The following is a 21,443-nucleotide window of genomic DNA, read 5'->3' on the forward strand; positions in this document are numbered from 1 at the left end:
GGTATGTGTGTAAAGTAAAATTAGGCCTTAGTCAATTTTACAAAATTTTGGCTAAATTAGTTGATTTGATATTCTGGAGATAGTTTTAGCTGCTGGTCAAGAGATTATCCTTTTTCAGAATCTTTCTGTAGACATTTCATTTTTTAAGCTTCTTCTAGGAAATCTTATTTGATTTCCACAACATACCTGTGCAGTAGGCATGTCCAATATCATTTTACAGGTATGTGAAGAAAGCTGATAATCATGCATGGCTATTATAAGGCAGAAGGTGGGACCTTCCGTCCTTTGCTATCAACAAGCTATTTCTATTCCACAAATAATTATATACATATTTTTAAAAGGATTAATGCAGAACACTTTACCCATTATAATTTCACATCTGGGAGCCCAAGTTAGTAGTTTTAATTTGAGAATGTCATGCCCACTTTCTTTATCTTGCCATCTTCTAGGAGTTAGAAGACTATAAAACTACCCAAGAAAGTGACAAACAAAATTGGACATGAAATGCTTACTAAGATATTGGAACGTTTTATGAGAAATGAATATGTGTAAGCTTTGTGTGGCAGGTAGAACTTTGTTCCTGATTTTTACCCAGAACAAACCATAAGTAATACTATCAGGTAAATAAGAAATCAAAATTATAACCTTCCATCTCCTAGTTTACTTTTCATTGGTTTTTACTCAAGTCTGCCTTCACTGAGTTATTTTAATTCTATTTAGAATAATATATTTTGGAAGTTAGCTTTTTAAATTTAATACAACCCTTAAATTTTAAACATATTACAGTATTGTAACTTTAAGGTAAAAACATAAAAGCTGACTCTTAAATGTTTCTTTTCGTGTTCAATGATCACTGTGTCTTGGCATGGTATCAGAAATATTTGCTGCAAATAGCTTTGGCCTTCCAAAGATATTTACCTGAGTAAATACCTGGGTAATATGTGCTTATTATCTGGGCAATAAGCACATAAAATACTCTGCAGTTGCTTATTTCCAGGAAATGATTATAACATAACATTGTTTTCATCTATATATTTTAAGATAATGAGCTCTGTTACAAAAGGTCATTAGCATGGTGCAGATCATCTATGATGTTGTGAAATGTTGGACTCTTCACCAACCAAATTGATATCAACATTCACTTACCTAGTATACTGTAATTGTCCTTATGACTTTTGGCAAAATGAGTTAGAACCCCCCTGGAAAAGTATAAGATATGGAGAGAGAGACAGAAGGCCTTAAGTAATTACAGAAAAATAGAAAAGATCTAGCAGGTAAATCCCATTATGCAAGGTAAACATAACAATTTAAACATTAATTTGGGACTTGTAAGGAGCCTGAAGAAAAGAAACTACAATCACGACCACGGAGGTTTTCTGTGGTTCAACATTTTATATAAATAGAGTCAGAGTGATTTGTGTGGCTGGTGTAAATGTCAAAGAAAGTTAGCTTTTTAGCCACAGCAAGAAATGAGGAAAACAGGCCTTCTAAAAAAACTAAAAGTATCTTAATGGAGAGCTCTGAAGTGGAAAGTTCTATTTATTGTCACCATGGTTAAGCAGAAAAATCAGAATTATTATTACTATTTTCAATATTAAAATCATAAGGTTTCTGGGTTGGAAGAAACCTAAACATTTTTTTTTTTGATTCAGCTCCCTACTTAATATGTGAAAGGCTTCCTTGATATTTCTGCCATCTGTTTCTATAGCCGCCATAGAATTCTGCTTGATTCATTACTTTCTAGAAGAGACCATTCCATCAGAAATTTCTCTCTCTTTCTTTTTATCTATATCATTTTAATGCAAAAGAAAACACACAAAAATATAGACCTTAATGAGTGTATGAGTTTCTTAGGCTACATTGACAAATGACCATAACTTGATGGCTTTAAATGACACGTATTTATTCTCTTACAGTTCTGGATGTCAAATGTTGATCAGTTTCACTAGGTGTAAGACAATGTGTGGACAGGGGTTCACTCCCTCTGGAGACGCTAGGGAAGAATCCGTTTCCATGACCTTTCCCAGTTCCTAGGGCTGAATTCCTTGGCTCAGGGCACCCTCCTCCGTCTTTAAAGCCAGGAGTAGCATTTTTCTTCAGTGGTAACATTGCCTTCTTCTTCCTTTGCTTCCAAGGACACTGCTTTCATTGAGTGCCCACCTGAATAATCTAGGATAATCTCCTGTATCAAGATCCTTAACTTAATCACATCTACAAAGTTCATTTTGCCATAGGAGGTACATTCACAGGTACTAGAGATTAGGACCTGAATATCTTCAGGGCCATTTTTCAGACTACCACAATGAGTACATGAGCAAGATCAAAAATAAAACTCGTGATGTAACCCCTGAAAGCCCTTCAAGTGTCTCGTTCCTATCTCAGCCCCTTCCCTTGCCACAAAAGTAATCACTATCCTATCCTAAGTTTTATAGTCATTACTTCCTTTTATTATAGTTTTTTAAAAATAAATGTGTATACTTAGCTACTACAATTTAGTCTTGCTCATTTACCCATTAAAAAAAAGGATGAATTTTTAAGTCAGTACTCCAAAGTTCCTCCTTCATTTTATTTTTCCTACAATTTATTAGTTAAAGATGCCAGGGCATTTGACCTACAGGGTTTTCCACTGTCTGGATTTTGAAGATTGCATAGTCTTGGAGAAGTTCATCATGTTTTTTCTGCCCGTTGCATTTTGTGCAAATTGGCAACTGGATCTGGAGACTTAATCAGACTCAGGTTATATCCCTATGGCACCTATAAGTTATATAGTGTTCACTGCAAGATACATAATGTTTGTTTCTCTTTTTGTGATGTTAGCAACTGTTGACATTCATTACCTAAATTTATTAATCACTGGGGGTTGAAAAATAGTGATTTGTAATTTTGTCATTTTTCTTTTCTTTTTTCATTCAGTAGGTGGGATATGTATAAAGCAATGCTTTCTCTTATCTCTTACTTGGTTACCAGCGATACAATTTGTTTAGGAAAAGTAGTGTAAGTGCTTTCTTATTTCTCTTTATTTACCAGCTTTCAGAGTAAATAATTGGTGTCCTATTGAAAAAATATTATAAACACAAGTATTCAGACATATTTAATGGATTTCAATCAGTCTCAATTATAATCCTTTTGAAGTTAAAATTGTCCCATTTTGTCAGTGGGAACCTCTTTGGGTTGGCTTCTGAAATCTTTTTGAATACCTAGTAGTTCTAGATGATATCCTTTCTATTTGGTGTGACAAAATATTCTATGTTAATTTTAAATATTTTCTGGTTGAAGCCTAGAATCAGATTACAACCTGGGCACTTGAGATGCCTTCCAGGGTTGGCCGTTCTTCCTAGGCCAACAGCATCTGTTTACATAAGTACAGATCTGGGGATGCAGAGACACATAGACCTCATTGTGTGTGTGTGTATGTGTGTGTGTGAATTTATGTATATTTTGGGAATCCCCTGTCACCCAGTTTTTCTGTAAATGTCCCTGAGTTTTTAGTTTTGCCATGCAGTTGCTTTTTTGTTGTTGTTGTTGTTGTTGTTGTTGTTGTTGTTTTTATGTGAACATTTGGAGAGGCTAAAAAAATTCTACTATCTCTGTTAATTTAGAGTCAATTTCAAATGGTAATCAACCAGTGTTCCTCAGTACCCTAGTCAATTGCTACCCAAAGAACCACTGTTAGGTGCCATATATATTGCATATGGAAATTTAAGGATACAAATTCTGTTTTAGAAAATAGACCTTTTCCCACTTCTCTATTCTGTCCATCACATTCTGTTTCATTCATTCAATGATTGCAGAGAGTCCCATTCACCCTTCCCTTACTACCCATCTTTATGTAGGCAGTTTACAAACATCAAAGAAAATCAAGTCCTGCGTTTCACAGAAAAGTTTTACACTGACTGTTGGTTTATGTTATATATTAGGCTCAAATCTGAATATACTGTGCCTGTATCTAATATTCAATTCCATATTCAAAATGAGATTTGGCACCCTTGAGAAAGTATTGCCAAGAATGGTCTAAAAGTCCTGAAGAAAGTTCCCAAGCGGGACTTACGTATTTTGGATTAACTATGTCTGTGCACACAATGATTAATATTTTCTGTCATAGAGAAGGGAAATATTTTATTCTAGGGAAGATATAAAATAAAATCTTCTTTTCAATGGCTCTAAGTCTTATTAAATTTGCAACTGTAAGGATGATGATATTTAGCTATCTTCCCAAAGTAAATGATCTGAACTAGACACATTTTGTTAGGATCCCTTTCACAGAGTAAAATATTGGAAGTTATGATAAAGTTCTGTTTTATTATTAGGTGTTAGACTTAATATATAGGTAATAGTATGTGTGTTATATACACTCTGGTTATCTTTTGAAATATTGATTATTTTGGAATAGTATTTGTTTGTCTTATTGTCTAATTCAGTAGTTCTCAATCTTGGCTTGGCCGTAGAACTACCTAGACTTTTAGCAACACTGATATCCTAGTTCTGGTATCTGACTTAATAGATCTAGACTTGGGCCCAGTATCCAAGATTTTTAAGAACTCACCCATTGTTTTTAATATGTAGCCTTGTCCTGTCTAGTTAGTTTATAAACTTATGATATCCATTAAGTTTAGCTGGTTCCCATTAGCACAAATACTGGAACTATTTCCTTTAAAGCACAGTTAAAAAGAAACCAGCACGAACAATGAAAATGAAATAATTATATACATTAATGCCAGTTCTATTGAGCCTGGCGTCAATGTGTAAATTTAACCAAAAGAACAAAACAGAGATTAAAACCACAGATCCAGAACTTGAGCTAGGATCCCTAATGGAGATTAATATTTTCTTCAGCAGTCTGCCAGCTGAATCATTGTCTAATTAAATAGTTCAGATTTAGTGAGTTTGCATTTTAAGTGTTAGCAGATCCAGAACGGGTAAAGCTAAAATGAGTTAGAATCTTTTCTGTAAATGGGAAGTTAAATTATCATAGTAATTTGATTAAATCATTTTAAAATCTCTCATTCTAAATCACATCCTTTAAAGAATAGTTTGAAGTCTTAATTGCTGTTTGTGAGCATATCTCTCTGCTATTTGTTCTTGCCTCATTTCCCATGACAGCCTATAATGTATCTCCTGCTGGGCAAGAGTAGTGGGAAAGGCAAGACTTTGGGTAGGGCTGAGGTAACTGTGTAGCCGACTTCAAGAGTTTAAAGATATGCCATGTCGAAAAAGGAAATTTATCCTGTATTGTTCTAGTAGTTAGAAACAGGACCAAATGATAGAATTTGGAGACAGATTTAGGAAAACTTAAAGAAGAAATTAATAATTAGTTTTGCCTTTTATCAAGGAGAATACTCTACATACTTTTCATATGACTGGCAATGTCTTCATTAGGAATGTTGTAAAGAATGGCTGATGAAGATGGGAGTTTGAACAGGATGTGTTTAGAGGACAATTCATCTCATTTTTTAAGGGAGTGCACATTTAGTGTTCTATATTCTAGCAGCATTATTAATTTGAAGAATCTTGAATCTAAACCTGAGTCTCACACATATTACCAGTGCCACCTGGCTTCTAGGGTTTGGGGAGGTAAAATGAGGCCACATTCACCTGAAATAGGTGCTTAATAAATGGTAAATGTATTATTTTTATTCTGGTGTGTTTTTGGTCTAGTTGGAAAATAGTTATTTCAAGTTTGTTTTGTCACTGCAGAGTGTAATTCCCATTTTCTCCTTCCATCTTTTACTCTGTTTTCATGTAGAGAGCTAATTATTAGACCCAGCATAAGTTGAGAAAATCCAATTTGTCTCTGTTCCCTTATGCACAAGGTCCTTATTACAGTCTTTTGTGTACCTAGAGACTCACCATGGTGTTTCCCCATACCTCCCGTTTTTCCTTCGGGTAGCACTTAAGTGCAAAAATAGAGAGAGAGAAAGAGTATCAGAGCATGTTGCCATCATCTCTATGAATGTTTTTCTGTCCCTAACATTACCAACCCTTAGATAACTTTAGAAATTATGTGTGTTTGTTTCTAAGAGACAGCACCATAGGAGGTGGATGAGATTGCCATGCTGAGAGGAACCAGACTGGAGAGAAGCTGGGTAGAAATAATCCACAGGGAAAGGCCAGGCGTATGTTGGGGAGTGACTTGAATCCCGCTCCAGGGCACACTGTCAACACTATTTCCCACTTTGGAAAAATTCCTTGTTTTTGCTCTGCCAGGCAGAAATTGAGTCTTGAGCAGTAAATACTTATAAGCAATTTTATTCCAGATTATTCAAATTTTTTTAAAGAGATGTCGTTAAACTACCTAATGTTAATAGTGATCAGTTCACCAGTGATGTGGTGGAATGATTGAAAATGACAATGTAAATGAAAAAAAAAAAAAAAAAAAAAAAAAAAAAACTAAACAAAATACGAATAAATTTCAAAACATGCTACTGGTTATATCTATCTTTTAATTATTTTGCCATATTTCTTTTTTATTATATGTTTAGCCACTTGCTTTTAAATTACATTCCCTCTCTCTTTTTGTTCATGTGATCTATGTTTGAATTGTATGAAAGATTAGGCTAACTACATATATCTTAGAGCTCAGCATTCTCAGAGAACTGGAATTATTAAACATGAAGAATCCCCCAAAGACTCCATTATGTGTAATTAACAGATAAACTGTCATCAGAATCAATAAAACGTGCTAAATGATTCAAACTTGTATATAATTAAGTGTCTGCTTTAGAGCTGGAGCTGTAACTTTTATTTTTTCCCCACATCTCACATTTCTCACAAGAATAATTTGGCAACCTTGTTAACCCTTTCTTTGCTTGATGGAATTAGATGTTCAAATTATTCATTTAAGGGTAAAGTTCACCTTTACAAATGTGAAAAATATTTCAGAACTCAGTGATCTGAAGACACCATTTGTTTTTCATCAGGGAAGTAGACTATGTAAGGACGTTTTAATGAACTGATACTACAACATTAAACATCCTAAAAGGATAAATACTGTATTGTGATTTCTGTACAGTGCTAGATTCAGTGTATTCACATGGAGTTCTTAGGAACTTAGTCATCAATTTTTTTCCCCTCTTTGGGAAATATTGGCTTTTCCAGACAAGATCGGAATTTTAAACAACCTTCCCCCACACAACACTAAGATAATACGTTTAATAGATGGCCTTCCATGGTTGGTTGTTGGGTGTATGAATATATACATGGATGAGACAATGAATAAAATAGTCAAGACTGTAATCTGTTAAAAGAAAGCCTTCTCTTGCTCAGCCTGAGGAGGAAAAATACACATTTTAAATCATAGATCTTTTCTAATAATTCCCATCTTCTAAGCTCGTATTAGACATTATGTAGGGAAATTTAGGAAGAAACAGAGACTGAAGAAATGTGAGACTCTGAACAAATCACAGTTGCAAGCTTAGGGAAGTTCAAAAATAATTAATTGAATAACTAATTTTACAACTCTAGTCTACATAGGTTTGTTATTATTAATGTAATTACTTATATCTTTTGCTTCATTGCACAGACTCCATGCACATAGAAGATGTTGAAGCCGTTCAGAAGCTTCAGGATGTCTTACATGAGGCGCTGCAGGATTATGAAGCTGGCCAGCACATGGAAGACCCTCGTCGAGCTGGCAAGATGCTGATGACACTGCCACTCCTGAGGCAGACCTCTACCAAGGCCGTGCAGCATTTCTACAACATCAAACTAGAAGGCAAAGTCCCCATGCACAAACTTTTTTTGGAAATGCTGGAGGCCAAGGTCTGACTAAAAGCTCCCTGGGCCTTCCCATCCTTCATGTTGAAAAAGGGAAAATAAACCCAAGAGTGACGTCGAAGAAACTTAGAGTTTAGTTAACAACATCAAAAATCAACAGACTGCACTGACAATTTAGCAGCAAGACTATGAAGCAGCTTTCAGATCCCTCCATAGCTTCCTGATGAGTTTCTTTCTACTTTCTCCACTATCTTCTTTCCTCTTCCTTCCCACATTTCTCTTCCTCTTTATTTTTTCTCCCTTCCTTCTTTCCCCCTCCCTTATTTCTTTGCTTCTTTCATTCCTAGTTCCCATTCTCCTTTATTTTCTTCCCATCTGCCTGCCTGCCTTCTTTCTTTCCTTTGCTACTCTTGTTCCTCCCTTTACTCATCTTCCTCCTGTTTTCTAAATTTTAAATAGCTTTAGTTGTAAAAAAATAAAATAAAAGCCTTCCTTCTGCCTTTCCTTTCTCTTTCTTCCCCTTTTTTCCTTTTCCCTTTCCCCTTTCCTTTCCTTCTGATCTGCTTTCCATCTTTCTTTTCTTCCTTCTGCTGCTGAACTTTTAAAAGAGGTCTCTAACTGAAAAGAGATGGAAGCCAGCCCTGCCAAAGGATGGAGATCCGTAATATGGATGCCAGTGAACTTATTGTGAACCATACCGTCCCCAGTGACTAAGGAATCAAAGAGAGAGAACCAACGTACCTAAAAGTACAGTGCAACATATACGAATTGACTGAGTGCAGTATTAGATTTCATGGGAGCAGCCTCTAATTAGACAACTTAAGCAACGTTGCATCGGCTGCTTCTTATCATTGCTTTTCCATCTAGATCAGTTACAGCCATTTGATTCCTTAATTGTTTTTTCAAGTCTTCCAGGTATTTGTTAGTTTAGCTACTATGTAACTTTTTCAGGGAATAGTTTAAGCTTTATTCATTCATGCAATACTAAAGAGAAATAAGAATACTGCAATTTTGTGCTGGCTTTGAACAATTATGAACAATAATGAAGGACAAATGAATCCTGAAGGAAGATTTTTAAAAATGTTTTGTTTCTTCTTACAAATGGAGATTTTTTTGTACCAGCTTTACCACTTTTCAGCCATTTATTAATATGGGAATTTAACTTACTCAAGCAATAGTTGAAGGGAAGGTGCATATTATCACGGATGCAATTTATGTTGTGTGCCAGTCTGGTCCCAAACATCAGTTTCTTAACATGAGCTCCAGTTTACCTAAATGTTCACTGACACAAAGGATTAGATTACACCTACAGTGACTCTGAGTAGTCACACATATAAGCACTGCACATGAGATATAGATCCGTAGAATTATCAGGAGTGCACCTCTCTACTTGGGAGGTACAGTTGCCATATGATTTCTAGCTGCCACGGTGGTTAGGAATGTGATACTGCCTGTTTGCAAAGTTACAGACCTTGTCTCAGAAGGAGCTGTGAGCCAATATTCATTTAAGAGGCAATAAGGCAAATGCCAGAATTAAAAACAAAATCATCAAAGACGGAAAACGCCTGACCAAATTCTAAAACCTAATCCATATAAGTTTATTCATTTAGAAATGTTCGTTTAAATTAATCTGCAGTTTTTACCAAGAGCTAAGCCAATATATGTGCTTTTCAACCAGTATTGTCACAGCATGAAAGTCAGTCAGGTTCCAGACTGTTAAGAGGTGTAATCTAATGAAGAAATCAATTAGATGCCCCAAAATCTACAGTCGCTGAATAACCAATAAACAGTAACCTCCATCAAATGCTATACCAATGGACCAGTGTTAGTAGCTGCTCCCTGTACTATGTGAACAGTCTTATTCTATGTACACAGATGTAATTAAAATTGTAATCCTAACAAACAAAAGAAATGTAGTTCAGCTTTTCAATGTTTCATGTTTGCTGTGCTTTTCTGAATTTTATGTTGCATTCAAAGACTGTTGTCTTGTTCTTGTGGTGTTTGGATTCTTGTGGTGTGTGCTTTTAGACACAGGGTAGAATTAGAGACAATATTGGATGTACAATTCCTCAGGAGACTACAGTAGTATATTCTTTTCCTTACCAGTAATAAGGTTCTTCCTAATAATTAATTAAGAGATTGAAACTCCAAACAAGTATTCATTATGAACAGATACACATCAAAATCATAATAATATTTTCAAAACAAGGAATAATTTCTCTAATGGTTTATTATAGAATACCAATGTATAGCTTAGAAATAAAACTTTGAATATTTCAAGAATATAGATAAGTCTAATTTTTAAATGCTGTATATATGGCTTTTGCTCAATCATCTCTCAGATGTTGTTATTAACTCGCTCTGTGTTGTTGCAAAACTTTTTGGTGCAGATTCGTTTCCAAAACTATTGCTACTTTGTGTGCTTTAAACAAAATACCTTGGGTTGATGAAACATCAACCCAGTGCTAGGAATACTGTGTATCTATCATTAGCTATATGGGACTATATTGTAGATTGTGGTTTCTCAGTAGAGAAGTGACTGTAGTGTGATTCTAGATAAATCATCATTAGCAATTCATTCAGATGGTCAATAACTTGAAATTTATAGCTGTGATAGGAGTTCAGAAATTGGCACATCCCTTTAAAAATAACAACAGAAAATACAACTCCTGGGAAAAAAGGTGCTGATTCTATAAGATTATTTATATATGTAAATGTTTAAAAAGATTATTTTCCAGAAAGTTTGTGCAGGGTTTAAGTTGCTACTATTCAACTACACTATATATAAATAAAATATATACAATATATACATTGTTTTCACTGTATCACATTGAAGTACTTGGGCTTCAGAAGTAAGAGCCAACCAACTGAAAACCTGAGATGGAGATACGTTCAAAGAACGAGATACAGTTTTTTAGTTTTCAGTTTAACTCTCAGCATTACAAAAGAGTAAGTATCTCACAAATAGGAAATACAACTAAAATGTAGATTTAAAAAGAACTGCACGGGCTTTAGGGTAATTGCTCATCTTAAACCTCACTAGAGGGAAGTCTTTTCAAGTTTCAAGCAAGACCATTTACTTAATGTGAAGTTTTGGAAAGTTATAAAGGTGTATGTTTTAGCCATATGATTTTAATTTTAATTTTGCTTCTTTTAGGTTTGTTCTTATTTAAAGCAATATGATTGTGTGACTCCTTGTAGTTACACTTGTGTTTCAATCAGATCAGATTGTTGTATTTATTCCACTATTTTGCATTTAAATGATAACATAAAAGATATAAAAAATTTAAAACTGCTATTTTTCTTATAGAAGAGAAAATGGGTGTTGGTGATTGTATTTTAATTATTTAAGCGTCTCTGTTTACCTGCCTAGGAAAACATTTTATGGCAGTCTTATGTGCAAAGATCGTAAAAGGACAAAAAATTTAAACTGCTTCTAATAATCCAGGAGTTGCATTATAGCCAGTAGTAAAAATAATAATAATAATAATAAAACCATGTCTATAGCTGTAGATGGGCTCCACATCTGTAAAGCAATCAATTGTATATTTTTGTGATGTGTACCATACTGTGTGCTCCAGCAAATGTCCATTTGTGTAAATGTATTTATTTTATATTGTATATATTGTTAAATGCAAAAGGAGATATGATTCTGTAACTCCAATCAGTTCAGATGTGTAACTCAAATTATTATGCCTTTCAGGATGATGGTAGAGCAATATTAAACAAGCTTCCACTTTTGACTGCTCTTTTGTATTGTGTTTCTTTTTTTTCCCCACTAAAGAACCAAATCGACAAACACTGCCCTTTGTTGCTTCCATTCAAAGAGTATCTCTGAGTACCTGTTCCCTAAAAATAAAGTCAGAGTTTAAATGAGTGCTATATAAAGGCTTGTCAGAATGAATTCTAGGGTGCCAAGAGACATTTTGCATATTTAAGAGTATGCAAAGTGTCTCTTGGCACATTAGAATTCATTCTGACAAGCCTTTATATAGCTCTTATTTAATCTTAAAGCATCTCCACATCATCCTGCATTACTCAAAATCATCGCCTCTATGTCAATGTCATAACAGAAAACTCTCCCCCTATTTTAAGATCATATTAAAACCTGCTAGAGATACCCATTATTTCCCTCTATCAACAATTAAATCATGCGCTTGCTCTGAGCTCATTGGCAAGCTGCAGGCTGTGTGGAGCAGCAGTGGAGTTGCTGACCAGATTTCCTGAATGGGAAGTCAACAAGCAGAGCTTCGAGATTCGTGTGAATTAGGAGGGGGAGCTGTCTTCGAATTCGAGAGGGTTAAACAGCACTGCTGACAGGAAATGGCCTCCTCTTGCCTTTTCCACTCAGAGAGGTTATAGCCTTGCTGCTCAGGGTCAAGTTGTAGCTTCCACTGGACCCTCCTGGAGCCATCACCAAAGTGCTAATATGTGCTTTCTTGGCTTCTCTGCCTATCTTGAGGTTATTTTGTCATTGTGTTTGCCCACCGTATTTCTCACCTTTCAGAGGTGGTTGGTTCTCTAGAGAAACAAGCTGATGACACAAAGGCCACTAAACTGAATTGCTTTTAGGGGCATGGGATTACCTAAATGACTAAGATGCACTAGCAAACAAGATAGCTCAGTATTGTCTTTTTTTTATATTTTAATGTCCTTTGAGTGGCAACAGTTCAACATAAAATCTGACGTTTTACTTTTGAGATATATATATATATATATATAGTATATATATTATGTTTTTTTTTTTTTTTTTTTTTTTTTTTTTTGAGACGGAGTCTTGCCTCTGGTCGCCCAGGGCCTGGAGTGCAGTGCCGGATCTCAAGCTCACTGCAAGCTCGCCTCCCGGTTCACAGCCATTCGTCGACTGCCTCAGCGTCTCGAACGTAGCTGGGGGACTCCCGCCACCGTTCGCCCGGCTAGGTTTTTTTTGTATTTTTTGTAAGTAGAGACGGGTTCACCCGTGTTACGCCAGGATGGTCCTCGAGTTCTCGACCTCGTGATCCCGCCCGTCTCGGCCTCCGCCAAAGTGGCTGGGATTACAGGCTTGAGCCACCTGGCCCGCGCGGCCTACTTTTGATATTTTTTAAGTGCTTGGATGGGACTGAAACAATGCAAGATACAAACCTAAAAGGAAAACTGGTGTCTGTAATCTTCCAACGAGGTCCTCATTGTAAAATATGTTAGGCACACACACACACACACACAAACACACTTTTAAGAATTCCTATTAGAACTGTCCTGCTGTTATTGTAATTTAGAATTCTTACAGGACAACTTTTCTGGTACTGACATATTTATCATGGATGCCTCAGGTGTAAAAGGAAATGAGGTAGGATTTTGACATTTCAGCACATTGTTTCTCAATATATAAACAACAAGTACCTCTGACAAATGCATTATATATTTGTTTTAAGGGATCAGTTTTATTTTCATCAGTTGTTTATAAGCAATTTATTTTTAAGGCAGTGGTCCCCAAATTTGTCTGCATATTGAAATCACCTGGGGGAGTGTCACAATTCCTGATCCTCATGTCCCACCTGCAGAGATTGTGGTTTCATTGATCCAAGATGTGGCCTAGGTTTTGGAATGCTTCCAAAAGATCTCCAGGTGATTCCAATATGAAAACGAGATGGAGAAACACTTGCTCTAAATGTTTATACTTTTCTCAAATAAACCAAAAATAATGAACTTTTAATATTGGTTCTACATTTTGTTAGGGTTTCTTTTAAAACAAGACAAAATACTTAACCTTTTTTTCCTTACCAAACCAATGAAAGGCACTTTGATTGTTTTGACCTCCACAAAACACAAGAAAAATGTATTTTATTTGATAACTCCCAAGTCACATCTTCCTGTTATATCTCCGTATAAAGATGGAGATGGATGGCGACTCAAAACTTGTTTGCAGAATATCTCACAACCCCTCACCCCACCACCACTTTTTAAATCCTACTCATTTGGCCGATTTAGGTGCCTTAGAATTAATTTAGGTGGGATCCAAAAAACCTGTCTTTCCCTATTGACAAACAAAAGAGCAATAAAATTAGAAAATTTTGATTTCTTGGAAGGACTTCTCTTACCTATATTTTTCAAATTGTTGATTTAGGTGAGAGGTAGAAGTGAGATAGAATACTTCATCCTTGAACCTCTGCAAAAACTTTAGGTGCACTTTGCTTGTTATAAAATTGATTTGTGACTAACTTGTGAAAGAAAAGAGAGCTATGCTTAAGGCTTTTGTTTCATCTACAATGGTTTACATCCTGAATGGAGAGGACCATAGACCAATAGATAAGAAAGTGTCGTAAGTCAGTGCATCTGGCCTTTCAAATCTCTAAATCTAGCTTCTCATGCCCCCTGGTAGTGTGGAAAAAACAAAATGAAACAAGTAGCAGTGGATGGATTGTGTACTGCATCTTATTGTGAAACAAATAGAAAAGAAAGGAATTTCAAAATATAATCCTGCTTTCCCAGGAGTATTTATCTGTTTCTTCATGAAGTTAAAGGTCTGAAATAATGTGACCATCAGGGGCTCAATGTTGCATGTCCATGCCAGTTGGTCCAAGGGCTTGTTATGATGGTAATGACCTACTGAAACGTGAGCTTGGATTGCACAATACAATTGCTACCAACTCACCCGCTGGGAGAAATATTTTATTATTGTCAAATATCCTCCACAGAGATTTGTTTTGCCTGTTTCTGTTTAAATTAAATTCAAAGCAGAACTGCATTACTATTTCTCTGGAGTATATTTCAGATAAACAACTAGTCTCAAAATTTAGGATTCCTGGCTACTTCAAATTTGTTTATTAGCAGAAAAATTACAATAGGTGACACCACAGCTGCAGGAATATTATGATTGCAGCAACACAAGAGATTTACATACTGAGTCTGCGGCCTGAAAGCGCAGGATTACTTGACCCCAGGAGGTCAAGACCAGCTTGAGACTCCATCCCATAAAAAACTAAAGTTAAAAAAAAAAAAAAAAAAAAAGAATTGAAAACAATGTAGTGGAGTATATGGGATTATTTGGATAATTTTGCCAGAAGTCCTATATCACAACTTTGATGAAGGATTCTGAATCAGTTAAGCTTTAGACTACAAATTTTGTTATATGCAATCAAACGAGAAATGGACTTTACCATGAGAAAAAAAAAAGTGCTCGGCGTTGTGAAAATAATAGTGGCCTTTGTGTTTTGCAATGGGCTGAACTTTGGAGAGCTGATTTTAGGAAACACAAACAAACTTTTGGGAGGGGTCACTAAAAGGGCCTAACAGGGAAACATTTCAGACTAGCGGGGGCATCAAATCACACTATTCACACTCCAATTCAATCTGCCATTCTCAGTCGAATTTCACAGTTTTACTGGGAAGTGAAGAACTGTCTGCTATTTAAAAAAAAGTGCATAGATAGCTAAAGTCTTAAGAGGAATTTCCAAAGTGAAGTCTATAGCCACGCAAGTGTTACCTTTTTCCCTTAAAATATTGGCTTTTTTTTTTATCATTACAAATGAAGAATACTAGCGATTAATACTAAACACTATTTTGCAGGTATTTTTGTAATAATCTCTCTGAGATTCTTTATCTCCACTGGACTTTTATTTTGCCTGGGTCTTCCTTTTGAAATCAGAATGAATTGACCATCCCTAATGTACCAAATTTGTTCATGTTTATAAGTCAAAAGAAGATTTGTGGCCTATTTTGTAATTGCACACATAGAAAAAAAGCCACTTTCTCCACAGAAATAAGTACGTAGCTCAGAGTAATTTCTGGGCTGGTTATTAAGTAAATAGATGTTTAATATGAGTATGTTTTTACACACAAGGAATTCTATGACACATGACTTACTTGTTTGGGTTTAATAAGATTTGGTGGTGCTTAAATATACTGGGGAAAGTGATAAAGAGAAACAGTATGCCATACTGGTTAATGCATAAACTGAGTTTTTAATGTATAGGTTCAAAGCCAACTCTGCCACTAACTAGCTGTGTGATGTTATTCCTAGTTAAGTATATTCAATTGCTTAGATAAATGGGAATGAATATACTATTGAGGGGTTGTTATCAAGATTAATTTAGATAGTTTAGAGAAATACTTTGTATCTATTTTAAAAGTTCAATATGTTGAAAATATAATTTCTTTCTTCCTCGTTATGTCTTTTCCAAGAAAGGCTAGATGATACGCCAGGATAATCTAATGCAGATTGGGAGAAAAGCCTTTAGGGCAGGGGAATAATGCAGGTGCTTGGAATGCAGATGCATAGGAGGTTGCTTTGGGGAGCTTCTCTTGAGTGGGTATTAAAATAGTATAGAAACAGGGTTGCCCTGATGCACATTGCAGGTTCAGCCAGAAACCAATCATGGGCCTGTGTGCTGGACACTATGCTGAGTTCTTTAAATACATTATACCATTTAACAGTTCAAATTTCTTTATGAGGGAAATGCCATTAATATCTTCATTTTATAGATGAAGAAAAGGAGTCTCAGAGAAGTTAAATAACTTGCTCAAGGACCAAATAATTAGTACATGAATCAACTAAATTAGAACGCAGCTTGTCTAGCTCCTGAACCTAATATCTTAAAACACTGACCCTATATTTAGCAATTTCTTGAACACTGAACGATAGTACTTCTTTTTTAAAGTTTGAATAGGTGGAACACAGAGTGAATTAATTCTGTTGCTTAGATCAAGAAATACTATTTCATTCCATCATGTCTCTTTCATTCCTGCAATGTCTCTTTGTGAGTCCTTGAAAAATATATAATGTTGGTTTATGTAAGACTTTTAATATACAGAAATGATGCTGTGTTGACTATCTTATTCCGTTTCTTATTTTTTACTCTACACTAGATTTTTAAGACTTATCTGTGTTTTAGGAGGAAATCTGCCACATAGTAAGCCATTGAAGGCATATATCATATTTTATCTATTCCTCTTGTGATGAACAATAAGGTTGCTTTCAAAGCCTTAACACAACATGCAATGTTACAATGAACATCTTTGGATGCTTTTCCTTATGGACCAATGTAATTGTTTTTCTGAAATATATGTCCAGGCATGGGGTTACCAGGTCACTGACCATTTATATGCTTATTTTCATTACAGAAATTATCCTACAGAATTAGATTAGTTTGAACTCCCACTAGCAGTGTATTCATTTCATTTCCTCTCAGCAGCATATACATTTTATCTGGCTATTAAACTTTTTCTAATCTGATTATTTTAAAAATAGTGTATTTTTGGTTAGATTTCTATTTCTCTGAGCTTCTTTTCTTGTTTTTTGTACCTACTCTGTCTCTCCTTTCTGTGAATTTTGTATTTATAAGCTTTGCTTTTTTTATATTGGGCTTCCTACCGTTTTCTTGTTCATTTGCAGGAGTTCTTTGTATATTCTACATATTAATCTCTGTCACTTTCAGTTATTGCAAATGTCTTCTCCTAGTCTGTCATGTATCTCATAACATTGACCTTTGCCTTTGTTGACTAGAAATTATTAACTTCGATAAAGTCAAATTCATCAATTTCATTCTATGGCTTCAGAGTTTAAAATACATTCTTTCTTTCTTTTTTTTGCAATTATTTTTATAATTTAAATTTCACATTTAGGTGTTATTTAATCTAATTTGAATGTTTTTAATGTATATAAGATTCTATTTATATCCCAAGCTCTTTTTTCCACACGGATTTATGATGTCACTTTGATATCATACAAAACTACCCTAGGTAAAGAAGTTTATTTTATGTTGTTTTTTCATTCTGTCCTTTGCACAATTTATATGTTACTGCCATAATACCATATTATTTTAGTACCATAGTGTTATAATTCATATAAATATCTGATAGAGACTATCCTGAACCCATGCCCACAAAACATAAGACAACACTCTTTGTCTTATGTTTCAAATTCCTAGTTACTTAGGAAATTTTATTTTCCCACTTGAAATCCAAAATCTTATTTTGAATTCCAGAACTGATCCTTCTATAAATATTGTTAGAATTTTTAATGTAGAAATTAATTTGGAGAAAATTCACATTCTTGTGAATCAAATTCATTGACTGTATATCTCAATTGTATCACCATAAACTCTTTCTTTAACCAATTCCTTGATACTTCATAGATTTGTAGCTTTTGCCAATTACAAGTTATTTTTTATGTTAGTATATTGTTTTGTTTTGTTTTGTTTTCGAACAGAGAAATGCTGTTTCATTTTGTATATCGATCTTGTACTTAGAAACTTTGTTGAATTTCCTTAAAATCGTTTGTTTATAGTCTTGAATTTTCTAAGTAAATAATCTATATTCCCTCTAATTCAACTTGCAAACTGACCAGTTAACTTCTGAGTATATCTCTTTCTTCTTATTATAAATCCATTTATCTTATTATGGGCAGTTAGAGCAATCAACTCATGCATGTATCATTTCGACTATAAGCCATCTTTCCCAAGTCCATAAATGTGTTAGATTCATTTTTTATTCTAAGTTACTGCATCCAAAACTGTTACAAATGGGTTGTTAGAGTGTAGCATAGATTGCCTTCCCCACCCCTCCCCTACCTTTGATAACATTCTTTTTCAGCTCTCCATAGATGTGTTCTCCACTGCCTTTGTCCCAAACTTACTTCTGGATATTTTAATTTTATGTTATGGCAGCAACTCAACTTCCGATTTTTCTATCAGTCAGTTTTCGCTGTGTAACAACCACAAAATCTCAATGAGTTATAAAATAAGCACTTATTTCTTCAAGGTGGTTGTTATGGCTAGACAGGGCTTGACTGAGTGGTTCTACATTTCAAGCCCATTACTTGGCTCCTGTCTACCCACCTGCCATTGGCCAAAGTCAGTTGTGTAGCCAAGTCCAAAGCAGTTTTGTGTGATGAACTGCACATTTACATGGCAGACATACAGAAAAGTAAGTAAATGGAAACAGTAATTCAATATATCACAATTGCTTTGAAAATTTCTATTCAATTTCCACTTTTTAAATGAATATGTTCAAAGCTATACATTTCCCTTTAAATATTGCTTTAGCAGTAGTCCACAAAATTTGACATGCAGTGCTTTTGCTGGCATTTAGTTCTAAGGATTCCACAGTATTTCTTATGTTGTTCTCTTTAATTGAGGACTTTTTAGCAACTTGATGTATGTGTATACATATATATTCACAGAGATGTATTTAAAAATATTTGTTGTTAATGATTTATAATTATATGCTGTTTATTTTCAGAGAATGTAATCTGTATGTGGTTGAGTCATGTAATTTTTAAAAAATGTCCTTTGTGGTTGAGTGTCTACCCAATTTTCGAGAAAGTTCCACTTGAGCTTAAAAAAACATGAATATTCAGAGTGGAAGGTGAAGTACCTACTTTTAACAGATTGTTAATGTTATTTAAATATTTCCTAACTGCTTACTTTTTGTCCACTTGATGTTAGTTTCTAAGAGAAATGTCTCAGTCTCTAATTACAACTATTGATTTATTTCTGTCAGTTGACACTTTGTATATTCGGGGGCTGTGTTATCAATGACATATATGATCATTATCATTGTGACATTTTAATATATCATTGTCTTTAAGAGTACATAATATCCCCTTTAAAACAGTTTAAAACAGCAAAGTGCATAAAACATAGATATTTCTTAATGAATTATCATAAAGTTAACACTCATTACAGCATCATCCAAGTCAATAATCAAAATGTTGTAAGCTTCAAAAGCATATCTATTCCTTCCCCAAAACAAAGGTAACTGGGCCCATTTTTCTTTCTAAACACACATCCAAAGCATCATAGTAGAACCTTATCTGCTTTTGACACCTCTATAATTTGAGATATACGGTGTATAATATTTTGTGACTAGCTTTTTCAATCAATATTACTTTTGAGAAATTCACTCATGTTGTGCTTTGCAGTCATTTGCTTATCTTCATTCTGTATTCTACTGTTTGTTTTACCAAATGATGGAATTTGGGTTGTATAGAATTTTTGCTCTTACAAATAATGCTTCTGTGAATTTGCTTGTTCACACATAGCACATGGCCTAAATGTACATGCATTTGTTAATACATTCCTAAGAGTAGCATTGCCGTGTCGTAGGGTCTGTATAGTTTTCAGTTTCAACAGATAAACCTAAACTGCTTTCCGAAGTGGTTGTACCAATATACTTTTCTAATAACAGTGTGGGAGAGTTTTCTAACAGTTTGAATTTTATTGCTTATTTTAAATTTTTAGTTATTCTAATGACTGTGCAGTGGTATTTCATAAAAGTGTTCATTTTCATTTTCCTGAGGACTAATAATATTGAACAATTTTTTATACATTTATTAGCCATTTGGATATCTTTTTTATGAAGTTTCTGTTTAAGTAAATTGCCCTTTCAAATTTCTGGTGGTCTGTACTTATTGATTTGTAGATGTTTTTAATTTATTCTGGGTATGATCCAGTTATAAGAAAATAACTTCTCTAACTATGTGTCTTGAATTTTTATTCTCTTAATGGTCTCTTTTAATGAAGTTCTTAATTTTAACATGATCCAAGTTATCAATCCTTTTCTCTATTGTTTGTGCTTTAATTCTGTTTGAGAAGTACTTTCCTTCTTTGAGGTTATAAAAATACTGTCAAGGCTGGGCAGTGGCTCACGCCTGTTATCCCAGCACTTTGGGAGGCCGAGGTGGGTGGATCATGATGTCAGATGATTGAGATCATCCTGGCCAGCATGGTGAAACCCTGTCTTCACTAAAAATTCAATTTTGCCGGATGTGGTGGTGCATGCTTGTAGTCCTAGCTATTTGGGAGGCTGAAGGAGGGGAATCACTTGAACCCAGGAGACGGAGATTGCGTGAGCTGAGATTGCGGCACGGCATTCCAACCTGGCGACAGAGGGAGACTCCGTCCCCCCAAAAAAACCAACCAAACAAAAAATCGTAAATAATTATTTTCTAAAGGTTTCATTGTTTTACTTTTCTCTTTTAAAAATTCAAGTGAGCTGGAATTCACTCGTGTGTGATATAAAATGGAGGTTAATTAAGTATTATATCTCTTTGTTTTTCTATATTGACATCCAGTTGTCTAAACACCCTTTGTTGAAAAGACTAACCTTTCTCTACAGCTCGAAAGTGTTGCCTTTGCAATATATGGGTCTTTTTCTGGTTCTCCTTTTCTGTTCTATTCATTCAACAATCTTTGTACCAATGCTACACATTCTTAACTACTTCCTAAAATACTTATAAGGCTTGATATCTGACAAAGCAGTTATACTTTACTGTTTTCTTTCCCCTAAGTATGTTGGCTTTAGCATTTCTATGTAAAATATAGAATCATCTTGTCAATCACACACACACACACACACACGTTAATAATTTAAGATAGCATTGATTCTATAGATGAATGTGTAGATTTACATCCATGTTACATTGAGACGTTCCTATTAATGAACATGTTATCTCCCACACTTTATTTAGGTCTTCTTGAAATTTTTGATGCCTTTATAAAATAGCATCTTAAAATTATCTTGAGTTTTTACAACATACCATAAATATAAATAATTTGCTGCTATTATAAAGGGAAACTATCTTCAGCTAATTTTAAATTTGTCATGTTCTTCATTTTGCTAATATATAGAATTTAAATTGATTTTATATATTGATTTTGCATCCACCAACTTGAATAAACTTGTCTATTAATTCCAATAATTTATCTGTGGGTTCTTTTGAATTTTTTTACATATTATTCACACATAAT

The 21,443-nt window shown here is 34.5% G+C and overlaps 1 protein-coding gene across 2 annotated transcripts in view; it reads left to right on the forward strand.

Annotated features, from left to right (window-relative positions):
- The window catches only part of ESRRG (estrogen related receptor gamma), a 159,710-nt gene extending 148,249 nt beyond the window's left edge, over window positions 1-11,461 (forward strand). For both annotated transcript variants that reach the window (XM_017870025.1, XM_017870026.1), the window contains exon 5: window positions 7,520-11,461. In XM_017870025.1, coding sequence (XP_017725514.1) covers window positions 7,520-7,764 — 245 coding nt within the window. In that variant the 3' untranslated portion in view covers window positions 7,765-11,461. The remainder of the gene's footprint in view (window positions 1-7,519) is intronic.
- Window positions 11,462-21,443: the final 9,982 nt, after the last annotated feature.

This window comes from Rhinopithecus bieti, unplaced genomic scaffold (assembly GCF_001698545.2).
Source record: "Rhinopithecus bieti isolate Rb0 unplaced genomic scaffold, ASM169854v2 scaffold_1673, whole genome shotgun sequence".
NCBI classification, from domain to species: Eukaryota; Metazoa; Chordata; class Mammalia; order Primates; family Cercopithecidae; genus Rhinopithecus; species Rhinopithecus bieti.